This window comes from Zootoca vivipara, chromosome 6 (assembly GCF_963506605.1).
Source record: "Zootoca vivipara chromosome 6, rZooViv1.1, whole genome shotgun sequence".
Lineage (NCBI taxonomy): Eukaryota > Metazoa > Chordata > Lepidosauria > Squamata > Lacertidae > Zootoca > Zootoca vivipara.
In genome coordinates this window covers 2,642,583-2,657,518 of record NC_083281.1, presented here as the reverse complement: position 1 = coordinate 2,657,518, position 14,936 = coordinate 2,642,583, and the positions used below count along the sequence as shown (strand labels likewise).

Genomic DNA, 14,936 nt, shown 5'->3' with positions numbered 1-14,936 from the left:
CCCTGATCCCTTCTTCAGCTAAGCTTTCTCGTAAAACCGAAGCGAGGAGATCGTCCGACTTCGAGCAGAGCATCCCTCAGCCACACACACACGAGAGAGAGAGAGAGAGAGAGAGAGAGAGAGAGAGAGAGAGAGAGAGAGAGAGAGAGAGAGAGAGAGAGAGAGAGAGAGAGAGAGAGAGAGATAGATGTACCACACCCTCACCTCCCATTCATGAAAAATGCCTTCCCTTTAAATATGCTCCAGAGACGAAATTCCCACCTTCCACCGACACACCGAGGAGCATTCGTAACCGCAAACGCATCAATATATCTCTCCACACAAGAGACAAATATTCCTGGATACAACAGCAGAATATGCACCGCATCACACACACACACAAATTACATCTCCCCTCACCCCCCCAAAAAAAACACACCCCACCAACCAACCCATCCTTTTTGCTGTCAAATCGCTCCCCACCTTCGTTTTTTCACAGAGGCGGATGGCACGAGAATCTCAACAGAGGGGCACTTCTAATCTGGGCAGGATCACACCGGCATTAAAAACCCACATATAAAATAATCATTTGGAGGGATGAAATGGGAATAGACTGATTTGGGGTTTGTTTGTTTTTTTAAAGACTCCTTACCTCCAACACATAGCAAAGACATGGTCCTTTCTTAATTTCTCTCTCTCTCCCTCCCAGGCCAATTTTTGTTTTCTTCCCTTCGGCGAGGCTGGCTTGGCAGATTTGGCTCTCAGCTCGGACCTGGCTTGGGAGAGGCGGTGCGTTGTCGCCTTCTGGGAAATTGCATACTTCTGGAGCTGTTCCACCTCCTTGGGTTTTTCTAGCAGCCAGCCATTTTATTTCAGCACCAAGGCCTTTGGACAGCTCCTGACGTCAGGGTGATGAAAGAGAGAAAGAGGAGGAGGAGGAGGAGGAGGAGGGGAGGAAAGAGGCAGGCAAAAAAAAAAGAAGATGAAGAAGAGGCGGGGATTTATAGGGGACCACCTGATCTCGGCTGAGATTTCACATCTTAAAGGCACCCTTTATAAGAGGCCAGAGTTATGCTGCTGAAATGCCTCTATGTAAAACTAGGCAGAATTCCCAGATCTCCACATGCTTTCGAAATTTTGTCACTCAGTTACGTAAGGAGGAAGCCCTGCATTTGGGTGAGGCCAAAGGAGCCCCACTTTTGCCCCCCACAACGGTCAAGACGGTGCCCCCAATGGGAAGCCAACGAGACGCAGCTGAGTACAAACCAGTTTCTCATTCATGAGCCCGGACAAAGGGCTTTCAGGAACCAAAGGCCCACCTGGCCATAGAATCATAGAGTCTGAAGGGACCGTGAGGTTCATCTGCTCCAACTTCTTGCAATGCTCGGACCTGCAACCTTGGCGTTATCGGCACAAGTGGACAAATAGGTACCACTGCGGCGGGAAGGTAAATGCCGTTTCCGTGCGCTCTGGTTTCCGTCACGGTGTCCCGTTGCACCAGAAGCGGTTTAGTCCTGCTGGCCACGTGACCTAGAAAGCTGTCTGTGGACAAACGCCAGCTCACTTGGCCTGAAAATGAGATGAGCGCCGCACTCCATAGTTGCTTTTGACTGGACTTAACTGCCCATGGGTCCTTTACCTTTTACATTTTTACCAACCCGTGACCCTAATTTGGAGACCCTGCATCAGCTGAGATGCCCTGAGGCGACCCACCTCCCTCCCCTGCCCAGAATCCAACCATCTCAGCAGGTGGGGTTATTGGTTTTAAAAGCTCTCTTCAACCTATGGCAGGGCAGTAAGGTAAAGGTAAAGGTAAAGGTACCCCTGACCATTAGGTCCAGTCGCGGATGACTCTAGGGTTGTGGTGCTCATCTCGCTCTATAGGCCGAGGGAGCCGGCGCTTGTTCAGAGACAACTTCCAGATCATGTGGCCAGCAGGGCCGGCTCTAGGGATAGGCTGGGTGGCACGGGGCATCAGGGCGCCGCGCAGCAGAGACGCGCGGAAGCTGTGCTGCGCCCTGCGCCCGCCCATCAGCCACGGCAAGAAACGGAGCGGAGCGGGGGCGCCGGAGTGATCTCCCAACACACTTGAGACGGCCCTGGTGGCCAGCATGACTAAGCTGCTTCTGGCGAACCAGAGCAGTGCACGGAAACACTGTTTACCTTCCTGCTGGAGTGGTACTTACTTATCTACTTGCACTTTGACACGCTTTCGAACTGCTAGGTGGGCAGGAGCTGGGACCGAGCAATGGGAGCTCACGCCGTCGCGGGGGTTCAAACTGCCAACCTTCCAATCGGCAAGCCCTAGGCCAGGCATCCCCAAACTGCGGCCCTCCAGATGTTTTGGCCTACAATTCCCATGATCCCTAGCTAACAGGACCAGTGGTCAGGGATGATGGGAATTGTAGTCCAAAACATCTGCAGGGCCGAAGTTTGGGGGTGCCTGCCCTAGGCTCTGTGGTTTTCACAACAGTGCCACCCACGTGGTGTGCACAATTTCCAAGCACAATTCAAAGTGTTGGTGCTGGCCTTGAAAGCCCTAAACGGCCTCAGCCCAGTAGACCTGAAGGAGTGTCTCCACCCCCACAGAGGTCCAGCTCCAAGGGCCTTCTGGTGGTTCCCTCCCTACAAGAAGTGAGGTTGCAGGGAACCAAGCAGAGGGCCTTCTTGGTGGTGGTGCCCGCCCTGTGGAACACCCTCCCATCAGATGTCAAGGAGATAAACAACTACCTGACTTTCTCCGCCGTGCTAAGCAGTTGGTCCCTTACCTCTCTCGCCCTGATCTCACCACTGTGATCCATGTGACGGTCACCTCCAGGCTTGATTATAGTAACTCACTCTATGTGGAGCTGCCCTTGAAACTGTTCTGCCAAGTCACGTGGCCAGCAGGACTGTCCGCAGGCCGGATTGAGAAGGCGATTGGGCCAGATCCGGCCCCCGGACAGTCCGGGAACCAGGAAGTTTTTACCTGAGTAGAATGTGCCCTTTTATTTAAAATGCATCTCTGGGTTATTTGTGGAGCATAGGAATTTGTTTGTTTGTTTGTTTGTTTTCAAAATATAGTCCGTCCCCCCACAAGGTCTGAGGGACAGTGGACCAGCCCCCTGCTGAAAAAGTTTGCTGACCCCTGATCTAACTCCTCGAAATTACAATGGCATTTCCCCTACAGAAACTGACCTAGAAACTCCAGCGGGTGCAGAATGCCGCGGCGAGACTCCTTACGGGGTCTTCGCCGCGGGATCACATTCATCCAGGGCTTTACCAGCTGCACTGGCTCCTGGTGGAGTACAGGGTCAGGTTTAAGGTGCTGGTTTTGACCTTTAAAGCCCTATACGCCCTAGGTCCCTCATACCCACGGGACAGCCTCTCCAGGTGTGCCCCACGGAGGACCTTACGGTCTGCAACTAATAACACCTTGGAGATCTCGGGCCTCAGAGAGAGTAGGCTGGCCTCGACCAGGGCCAGGGCCTTTTCGGCCATGGCCCCGGCCTGGTGGAACGCTCTGCCACAAGAGATCAGGGCCCTGCAGGATTTGACATCTTTCTGCAGGGTCTGTAAGACAGAGCTGCTCTGCCAGGCCTTTGGTCAGGGCTCAGCCTGACTCCCCTTTTCTTTTTATAGAAGAACTAATACGAAAGAGGCCTCCCAGCATTCTCACAGGCCCATATAAGATCAGCGTAAACAGTTGGGTCAATGAGCACCTACAGTTCCCAACCCCAACCCTGCGGAAAGCCATCTAATTATACTTTAATTTGATTTTGACCTGTTTTTAGGAGGTAATTTAATTATTGTTTGATTTTGTACCAATGTTATATAGCTGATGTTAGCCGCCCTGAGCCCGACTTTGGCCGGGGAGGGCAGGATATAAATAAAAGTATGTTGTTGTTGTTGTTGTTGTTGTTGTTGTTGTTGTTGTTGTTGTTGTTGTTGTTATTTCTGTAAATATCTGAAGGCAGCCCTGTTTAGGGAATAAAATTGGTTTTATTCTATATTATAATTGATAAGTGGAAACTGTTTAATCATTATTTGTTGAGGTTTAATTTTGCTGTTTGATTGATTATGGAGTCTAATTGATTATGGAATATTCCTTTATTTTAAAATTATTGTGACTTTTTAAATTTTGTATCAGGCAGCCCTGTTTAGGGAAGTTTTTTAATGTTTGATGTTTTTTCACTTTATTATTATTATTATTGTTTAGTCGTTTAGTCGTGTCCAACTCTTCGTGACCCCATGGACCAGAGCACGCCAGGCACTCCTGTCTTGCACTGCCTCCCGCAGTTTGGTAAAACTCATGTTGGTGGCTTCGAGAACACTGTCCAACCATCTCGTCCTCTGTTGTCCCCTTTTCCTTGTGCCCTCAATCTTTCCCAACATCAGGGTCTTTTCCAGGGAGTCTTCTCTTCTCTTCTCATGAGGTGGCCAAAGTATTGGAGCCTCAGCTTCACGATCTGTCCTTCCAGTGAGCACTCAGGGCTGATTTTCTTCAGAATGGATAGGTTTGATCTTCTTGCAATCCATGGGACTCTCAAGAGTCTCCTCCAGCACCAGAATTCAAAAGCATCAATTCTTCGGCGATCAGCCTTCTTTATGGTGCAGCTCTCACTTCCATACATCACTACTGGGAAAACCATAGCTTTAACTATACGGACCTTTAAAGCCCTAAAGGTTATTATTATTATTATTATTATTATTATTATTATTATTATTATTCATCCCTACCTTCTCCTGGGGTGTTATGAGTGTTTGAGTACTGGTTTGCAGGGAAACCAAAATGCTTGTTTACAAAGCTATTGTACTACCAACCTTACAGTACGCTTGTGAAACATGGACCACTTATAAACACCATCTCCATCTCCTCGAAAGATTCCATCAACGGTGTCTCTGAAAAAATTTACACATCACTTGGGAAAACAGGTGAACTAATGCCAGTGTCCTGGAAGAAGCAAAGATCACCAGTGTCGAAGTGATGATTCTTCAACATCAACTTTGCTGGACTGGTCATGTTGTGCGGATGCCTGATGATCGTCTTCCAAAGCAACTCCTCTATTCCAAACTTAAAAATGGAAAGCGTAATGCTGGTGGTCAACAAAAGAGGTTCAAAGACTCTCTCAAGGCAAATCTTTTAAAAAGGTAATATAAACACCGACAACTGGGAAACACTGGCCTGTGAGCGCTCCAGTTGGGGAACAGCCTTTACCAAAGGTGTCTGGGCTTTGAAGACACTCGAACTCAGGACGCAAGGGAGAAACGTGCCAAGAGGAAGGCGCACTTGGCAAATCCACACCGGGATCAACTCCCTCCCGGAAACCAATGTCCCCACTGTGGAAGGACGTGTGGATCCAGAATTGGCCTCACTGTTAATTATGGCCTCACTGTTAAAACCGTGTTTATGGAAGACCATCTTACTCGGCTACGAGGGATCGCCAAAGAAGAAGAAGGAGTCCCCCCACCCCCCGCCGTCTTGAAAGAGGTGCCAATGTGCTTATTCTCCTCCAGATTTCCCAAGGCGTCTTTGAACACCCGGGACAATCGTTGCCAGGTTGGCTGAAGATTGAAGGGTCCGTGTGGTTATCTGCAATTACAACGGGCAGGAAAATAACACAGTGAGGCTGGGAGAAGGAGGGGGGTGAGTTGCCGCCTCCCACCTCGTGCGAAGGGTACAGGGGGCGGGTTAGGAACAGGAGGGCACCCGAAGAGCTCTGTACCAGATTTATGTATAAATTAAACAAGCTAGAGCTTAGGGCCCCGCTCTCTTGGGGGGGCCCAAAAAAATTAAAGGGGGAAAAACTGGATGCACATTTCCAAAATATAAGATAAAAAACAAATGAAATAAAACCTACATCCAGCAACAGTGTTTTGTGTTGTGGAGGCTCCTAGGAGGTAAGTCATGGGCCCCGCCTGCTAGCCTGCTCCCTAAAATATCCCTGTTTTGCTCCTTTCTATATATAGGGTGCCTACATTCTGCATGTGCAAATGGCTTGAGATACCTATTAGGTCCATCAATGACCATATAGCATATATTCAACACACAAAACAGTGACAATTTGTTGTTGGCAAAGGGCAGCTGGACATTTAAAGGGCCCCATTACCTTCAGTAGCTGAGGGCCGCATCAAACCTAAATCCGGCCCTGGCCGCAGTCCGTCCAGCCTCCACAGGGGGCAACTGGGTGCCCCAGTCGAAAACCCCTCAAGCAGGATTCAAGCACAAGAATAACTCTCCCCTCCTGCAGTTTCAAGCAACTGGGGTCCAGAAGCATCGCTGCCTATGGAGGGGAAAGCATCTCTCCTTTTTCCTTCCATAATTTTTATTAAATCTTCTGTTTGACGTTTTAGAATATTCATTCAAACAACCTTTAAGCATCAACGACTTCTTCTCTTTCCACGGTTCGTTTTGCACAAGGCAAATCCCTGCACATTTTACAAAATCTAAACCATTCAGTATTCCATTATCACATCCATCCGAACTTATTTACGCTGCTGAATTTATCTGAATGCTGCCAGCGTTTTCAAGTGTACGCAATTCCCCGCCCCCCATATATTCAAGAAACATTTTCAAATCTTCTCTAAACGTACTGTATGTTCTTCTTGTTCTCTTATTCTATATGCTGAGTCTGTGAGCTGTGCATATTCCATCAGCTTAAGCAGGACCGTCTTAAGCGTATCTGGCGCCCGGGCGCCGTGGTGCAAAGATCCCTCCAGCGCCCCCACCCACCCCGTTTCCCATGCGGCACCCCCCTGGCGGCCCAGCGCCCTGGCACATTGCGCCACCCAGCCTTGCCTTAGAGCCGGCCCTGAGCTTAAGTTACCATTCTTCTTTACGTACTTGGGACCTCACTTGTTTTCCATTTTTGGGCTAACAAAACACAGGCCACAGCATAGCTGCCAAGTTATCCCTTTTTTTCAGGGATTTTCCATTATGCTGAATAGGCTTCCTCGCGAGAAAAGGGAAAACTTGGCAGCTATGGGCCACAGTAGTGGCATGCATAAACAGTGCTTTTCTGGGGGGACACGAGGGTGTGCATGCCCCTAAACATTTTGTGAATCTATGTTTGTCTTCATTGAGGGGCAGTACTGTATTTCCATATGAGCAGAAAAATGAGAGTGTCCCTAAAAAATTTTTAAGAAAATAAGCACTGTACATATATAACCTTTTTTGACACCTGGGAATTTCCGTCTGAATTATCTCCAACAAAATGGACTCAGAACTTTTAAACCATTTTTTTCATTTCATTGTGAATTATTTCCCAATACTCCTTTACCCTTTTACAGCTCCACCACATATGATAGAAAGTACCCTCAACCTCATTGCATCTCCAGCACTTATCCGATTCAGTCTTTATACATCTTAACAAGCCTAAGGGAGACCGGCCAAAGGTGGACGTGAGGCCAGCAGCTTACCTTAGGGGGGGCAGCAATGGGCGCTGCCAGGCCTGCATGACACAAAGGCTCCCCTTCAGCACCGGGCACTCAGCTCCCAGGCTGGCATTGCAGACAGCAAGCACAGGAAAGGCTTCCTGCCTGCCCGGCCTCCCACTAGTCTGTCCATTCCCAACAGCAAGGGCTTGTGGACTGGCCAGCTGGGCTCCCTCACCTGCTTGCTTACACCGAGGCCGCCCCAGCTCCTGGCACCCAGCACCCCCTGGCCTGCCCCAGAGGCACTGTTCGCCTGTGGAGCTTGTAGCCAGGGCTGCTGCAACAAACAGCCATGCCAGCCTTTGGGAGGCAGAGATGCAAGTGGGCATCGGAGGAGGGAGGGAAGGAAAGAAGGATGGAGGCCAGGGTTGCCCACAGCCCCCCTGACCATCATTCTGGGCACCCCAGGGTGCCACGGCACGTGGGTTGGAAACCACTGCTTTAGCAGATCGAGATCCCCACCCCGCTGCCAGGAAAGGCCAGCCGAAAGCTCACAGATCCTTCTGTCTCCCCGCTGCAGCCCTTGCCCCAGAACACACCTACCTCTCCCCCCCCCCACACACACACAAACACAAAACCAGGCATATTCTCCTTACCCTCTTATTCATTCAAATATAAACAGGGAGGGAGAGGGGGGGAGCGAAGGAAAAGGCTCCCAGGAACCAACCATTTACAGTACGTTATTACACCCCCGCAGAGATGCAACCTCTAGCCTGAAAACTTTGGCCACCCACATGCCAAGGCACGGCTACGAGTTTGGTCTATGTCCATTCCAATGCAATGTGCTTTTTGCTTTGATTTCTTTTTTTCAAAAAAAATATATAATCTGCCCTGCTTCTCCTTTTAAAAAAGAAAAGAAAAGAAAGAAAGTCATTCTACGAAACACACAAATGAGCTAGAATCGTCATATCAGTTTTGCATTTTAGAAAATTGCACCAGGTTCTGTTCCGTTTTTTTCTTTCCACCCCTGCTTTTCTCGGGGTTCAACAAAACCGAAGCTGCTGTCAGCAGGGTTGTCTGGGAGCTGATTTTCCAAGCATGCCAACGCGAGCTGACCGGCGATTGAGGCTGACCGCAAGATCTTGGAGCTTTAGGTCGGGATAGGTCACCCGGGACAGGAATTGTTTTGTGGTTCCGTCCAGTCGCATGGAGTTCCGAAGATCCTCCGGGGCGGCCGGGCAGAGTGGGGAGAGCACTGTGAAATGGCAGCTGTGTTACGACATGGCAGCTAAGACCTGGTGGATGGTAAGTAAATGCAGCTTGGTGCGGTCAAATGACCTGCAAGGCTTAAAAGAATCCGTAACTTGGGCAGTTTCTAGCTTAGTCTGAAATATTTGTGGGCAGGCTCAAAACCTGTCGGCGTTTCGGGATTTCTTTCCAAGCCCACCTGCAATTAACAATATCTGTATTTCCATGTTCTGATTTGGAAGATTCGATGATGGAGGGGCGCTGTGGCAATGGGCAGGGGGAGGTTAATTCTTACAACAGGTCCTTAGTTTTGAAAGCCTTACCACCATGAACCAGCTCGCAGAATTCAGCAGATTGTTTCCAGCTAGTTTCCTTTTCTAAAAAATTTAAATTAAATTTCCAAAAATACCGATACATCTTATATTGTCGACTTTCCATTTCCCATGATGTTTTTCCTAATATCTCCCTTTTCTGCACCCCGACTTTCTTCTCCCCCCCCCACATAGTTGTAACACAATGATCTTTAATTATTTCTGTAGTTCGAAACCCGCTCGTGGATTTTTCATGCTGTAGTATTCCTTCAAATAATTTGTAAAAGGCTTCCATTCTTCCGAAAGAAAAGAGAGAGAGAAAAATCATCACCACCATCAGATTCTCTTATTTTAGCTGTTAGCTTTGCTGAATTTCCAGGTAATTCCTACTTGGAGGAAACCCACTGAAATGAACGGACCCAAATTAGTTCAGCTTCCCCCTGCCCCAATGGCTCTGCTCTGATCCTTTGGCCCTGATCCGAAATGAGTTCAATCGCATGGCAACGCCAGGGCAAGGAAGTCGCATTCTGTTCATTTGAAGCGGACTTATGTATAAGATGTTCGGGTGTGTGTGTGTGTTGATAAGAAAACCTGTTTTTGGATTCATGTGCCCCATAGCATGGAGAATTCCCATCCCCATCCCCCCTAGTTTGAATCTGATTTGCAACTTTAAGAACAAAACGCAAAAGCAATTTATAACGTGGCTCTCATTGAAAAGATGGAGAAGAGGTGTGTTTATTTTTGTTCTTTTTTAAATGGGTGGTGTGACAGTTGTAATCTGTAGTGGATCTGTAGGTTTAAACTCAGGTTATAATAATAATAATAATAATAATTTATTATTTATACCCCGCCCATCTGGCCAAGTTCCCCCAGCCACTCTGGGCGGCTTCCAACAAAACATTAAAATACAGAAATCAAACATTAAAAGCTTCCCTAAACAGGGCTGCCTTGAGATGCCTTCTAAAGGTCTGGTAATTGTTGTTCTCTTTGACCTCTGGTGGGAGGGCATTCCACAGGGTGGGTGCCACTACCGAGAAGGCCCTCTGCCTGGTTCCCTGTAACTTGGCTTCTCGTAGCGAGGGAACCGCCAGAAGACCCTCGGCGCTGGACCTCAGTGTCCAGGCAGAACGATGGGGGTGGAGACACTCCTTCAGGTATACTGGACCGAGGCCGTTTAGGGCTTTAAAGGTCAACACCAACACTTTGACTTGTGCTCGGAAATGTACTGGGAGCCAATGTAGGTCTTTCAGGACCAGTGTTATGTGGTCTCGGTGGCCGCTCCCAGTAACCAGTCTAGCTGCCGCATTCTGGGTTAGTTGTAGTTTCCGGGTCACCTTCAAAGGTAGCCCCACGTAGAGTGCATTGCAGTAGTCCAAGCGAGAGATAACTAGAGCATGCACCACTCTGGCGAGACAGTCCACGGGCAGGTAGGGACTCAGCCTGCGTACCAGATGGAGCTGATAGACAGCTGCCCTGGACACAGAAGTGACCTGTGCCTCCATGGACAGCTGTGAGTCCAAAATGACTCCCAGGCTGCGCACCTGGTCCTTCAGGGGCACAGTTACCCCATTCAGGACCAGGGAGTCCTCCACACCCGCCCGCCTCCTGTCCCCCACAAACAGTACCTCTGTCTTGTCAGGATTCAATCTCGTGCATGCACACGAAAGCTCATACCTATGACAAACTTAATTGGTCTCTAAGGTGCTACTGGAAGGATTTTTTATTTTTATTTTGACTCTGTCAGACCAACACGGCTACCTACCTGTAATCAGGTTTAAACAGTCAGGGGTCTAAGCAGAGGCTGGAGAGATGCAAACATTTTAGAGAGTTGAAAAGAGTTGTAGACGGCATTTTTACACCTCGTTTCCCCCTCTCTCTTTTGACAACGCTGCCACCTCTGGTTCAACAGGTTCAGGTGGCTTTGGAGGATGCTGCGAAAACTTACCGAACCTGTTTTGCACGAGCCAAGAGCACCAAATATAAGCACCAAATGCAACCAGCCCTCTCGCAAAAGGCGAAGGAACCTCACTGTTGTCTGATTGAGATAGGCTTGATCGGGGATGGAGCCTCCAACATTCCCACTTTTAAGAGGGAAGCCTGGGCTCAGTTGGTAGAGCAGGTTAACTGCTGCAAAGCTTCCTTGGGCTCCTTCCCAAGGGTGGGGGGTGGGATAGAAACAAAGGCAGCCTCCTTCTGCCACAAAAGCAAACAATTTGCTAGGAGGGGGGGGGAGGTTGGTGTGTTCTAATTGCCAGTTTAGATCAGGGATACGCAGGAGAAATCTCCGTGGGTGGCCCTGTTAACTTCGGCTGCCCGGCGTGGCGGAGGCCGCGGCGAAAACAAAGAGCCGCATGGGATAAAAGGACTGATTCATAGAATCGTAGAGTCGGGATGGAGCACAAGGTTCATCTGTAGTCCAACTTCCTGCAATGCAGGAATCTGAACCCACAACCTTGAGATTGCGAGTCTGCTGCTCTGGCAACTGAGCTATCCCAGCTGGGTTGACCAAACACAGTGGTACCTTGGTACTCAAATGCCTTAGTACTCAAACGCCTTGGTTCCCAAATGCTGAAAACCCGGAAGTAAACGTTCTGGTTTTCAAACGTTTTTCGGAAGCCGAACATCTGCTGCGGCTATCGGCTATTGTTTCCGGGGCGCCTGTGCCAATCAGAAGCCGCACCTTGGTTTCAGAACATTTCGGAAGTCAAACGGATTAAGTTTGGCGCCTTTGTTTTTGCTTTATCAGTTAATTTGGTTTTGTGACTGTGTGGAACCCTATTCAGCTACTGATTGATTGATTGATTGATTGACTGATTGATTGATTATGTGAAATGGATAAAAGCCCCTCATCCAAAACAATAACTATCATCTACAATACTGTCTTATTTATGTTATAGTACAATACATTGATGATTGCTTTCATTTTATGGATCCACGGTCTCATTGGATAGTAAAATTCACGTTAAATTGCTGTTTTAGGGGTTGTTTTTAAAAGTCTGGGACGGATTAATCTGTTTTGCATTCCTTTCTATGGGAAAGCGTACCTTGGTTTTGGAACGCTTTGGTTTTGGAACGGATTAAGTGTGAGAAGCAAGGTACCCCTGTAAATCCCTTTTCCATGCAGTGCAGAATTAAACTTTGGAACTCCCTGCCGCAGCTGCCAACTTGGATGGTTTTCAAAGAGGATCGGGCAAATCCAAGCTAGCGATGGTTACCACCCATAATGGCTCAGCTCGGACTCTGCGGTCGGAGGCAGCGGTGGTTCCGAATGCCAGCTGCTGGAAGCCGCAGGGGGGGGGGAGAGCCCTTGTGTTCAATTCCTGATTGCGGGAATGGGGTGCTGGCCTAGGCAGGCCCCTGGCCTGATCCATCAGGTGTTAGTCTGACTGAGAGTAGACCCAGTGAAACTGGTGCGCCTGAGTCACTTGAGTCCATTTCCTTCAATGGATCTTCTCTGAGTTGGTAAAAAAAAAGGTAAAGGACCCCTGGGCAGTTAAGTCCAGTCAAAGGCGACTATGAGGTTGCGGCGCTCATCTCGCTTTTAGGCCGAGGGAGCCGGCATTTGTCCACAGACAGCTTTCTGCATCAATAGGAGTATAACATCTAGATCAAGGGAAGTAATAGTACCACTGTATTCTGCTCTGGTCAGACCTCACCTGGAGTACTGTGTCCAGTTCTGGGCACCACAGTTCAAGAAGGATCCTGACAAGCTGGAACGTGTCCAGAGGAGGGCAACCAAAATGGTCAAAGGCCTGGAAACGATGCCTTATGAGGAACGGCTTAGGGAGCTGGGTATGTTTAGCCTGGAGAAGAGAAGGTTAAGGGGTGATATGATAGCCATGTTCAAATATATGAAAGGATGTCATATGGAGGAGGGTGAAAGATTGTTTTCTGCTGCTCCAGAGAAGCGGACACGGAGCAATGGATTCAAACTACAAGAAAGAATATTCCACCTAAACATTAGGAAGAACTTCCTGACAGTAAGAGCTGTTCGGCAGTGGAATTTGCTACCAAGGAGTGTGGTGGAGTCTCCTTCTTTGGAGGTCTTTAAGCAGAGGCTTGACAGGCATATGTCAAGAATGCTTTGATGGTGTTTCCTGCTCGGCAGGGGGTTGGACTGGATGGCCCTTGTGGTCTCTTCCAACTCTATGATTCTATGATTCCATGATTCTGGGTCATGTGGCCAGCAGGACTAAACCGCTTCTGGCACAACGGGACACCGTGACAGAACCAGAGCGCATGGAAACGCCGTTTACCTTCCAGCCACAGCAGTACCTATTTATCTACTTGCACTTCGTGGTTTCGAACTGCTAGGTTGGCAGGAGCTGGGACAGAGCAACAGGATCTCACCCCGTCACAGGGATTCGACCTTCCCATCAGCAAGCCCAAGAGGCTCTGTGGTTTAGACCACAGCGCCACCCGCGTCTCTGAGTAGAACATGTCAGCCTAGATAGGTCAGTTGGTCAGAGCATGGTGATGATAATAGCGCCAAGGTTGCAGGTTTGATCCCCGTATGAGACAGCTGATTACGATGAATCTCAGGGTCCCTTCCAACCCTACGATTCTATGATCTCCAGAGCATTTGACAGCCCAGCCAGATGGTGCGGTTGTTTTATTAAGCGCATTGAAATGGGCCTTCTCTACGGAGAATTGAAAATGGAAGTCCAAGAGGCTGGGGAATTCGCGTTCCGGAAAAGGATAAATGGATCTGACCGAAACGAAAGAACACCACTTAGACTCTTGATAAATAAAACAGCGCAATGGCGAGACCAAAGGTCTAGCAGCCTGCCTCTGGGAGTGGACAGCTAAAGACTTCTGGGAAGCTCCCGGGATCCGAGCTGTGTGGGAATGTCCAGGGAGGCAGGAGAGGATATACATATTGTTTATTAATATCCTTCCTAACTTGGGCTAGCAAGTTCCTTTACTTAGCAGAGTTTTACATTCACTGGAGGCAGTGAGAGATTTTACTTTCTTGGGCTCCTTGATCACTGCAGATGGTGACAGCAGTCACGAAATTAAAAGACGCCTGCTTCTTGGGAGAAAAGCAATGACAAACCTAGACAGCATCTTAAAAAGCAGAGACATCACCTTGCCTACAAAGGTCCGTATAGTTAAAGCTATGGTTTTCCCAGTAGTGATGTATGGAAGTGAGAGCTGGACCATAAAGAAGGCTGATCGCTAAATAATTAATGCTTTTGAATTATGGTGCTGGAGGAGACTCTTGAGAGTCCCATGGACTGCAAGAAGATCAAACCTATCCATTCTTAAGGAAATCAGCCCTGAGTGCTCCCTGGAAGGACAGATCGTGAAGCTGAGGCTCCAATACGTTGGCCACCTCATGAGAAGAGAAGAATCCTTGGAAAAGACCCTGATGTTGGGAAAGATTGAGGGCACTAGGAGAAGGGGACGGCAGAGGACGAGAAGGTTGGACAGTGTTCTCGAAGCTACGAACACGAGTTTGACCAAACTGTGGGAGGCAGTGCAAGACAGGAGTGCCTGGCGTGCTATGGTCCATGGGGTCACGAAGAGTCAGACACAACTAAACGACTAAACAACAACACACATTCCCCGTTTACATGCACAGCTGATAAGCCTCTTACTATCAGTATTGAATTGTACATTCCTGGTAAGATCCCTTGAATCCCTCTTAAAAAATAAAGACGCCACAATTTTATTCAAAGTCAATAAAAGAAGTTTGCTCACATCAGTTCACAGTCAGACCCCATATTCGGGAATAATCCCAGAGCAGTCCTAGATAAAAACTGGTCAAGTGAAGAAGGAAGTCAGAACGAGAGGGAAGGGTGCTGCGTGACTCATCTTTTTGTTACCTGCACAGGTGAGATCACACCCACCTCTAGTCACATGCAACAGGAAGGCTGCTCCTGCCAGAAGGAAACAGGAAGTTTTCGACTAGCTGGACCAAACATCCCCTTGCATGTCCACTCTAGGAAAACAAGGAATGTTGTACTTGACTGCTCTCAGTGGATTACATCCCAGAAGCTGTTCTCACCACACTCCTGGAAGCCGGCATTTCAGAGACAACCG

General features: G+C 48.6%; 1 protein-coding gene across 1 annotated transcript in view; it reads right to left on the bottom strand.

Moving 5' to 3' along the window:
• The window catches only part of UNC13A (unc-13 homolog A), a 139,034-nt gene extending 138,206 nt beyond the window's left edge, over nt 1-828 (bottom strand). Inside the window, 1 exon segment of the mRNA XM_060275227.1 lies at nt 632-828. Coding sequence (XP_060131210.1) covers nt 632-653 — 22 coding nt within the window. The 5' untranslated portion in view covers nt 654-828.
• Nucleotides 829-14,936: the final 14,108 nt, after the last annotated feature.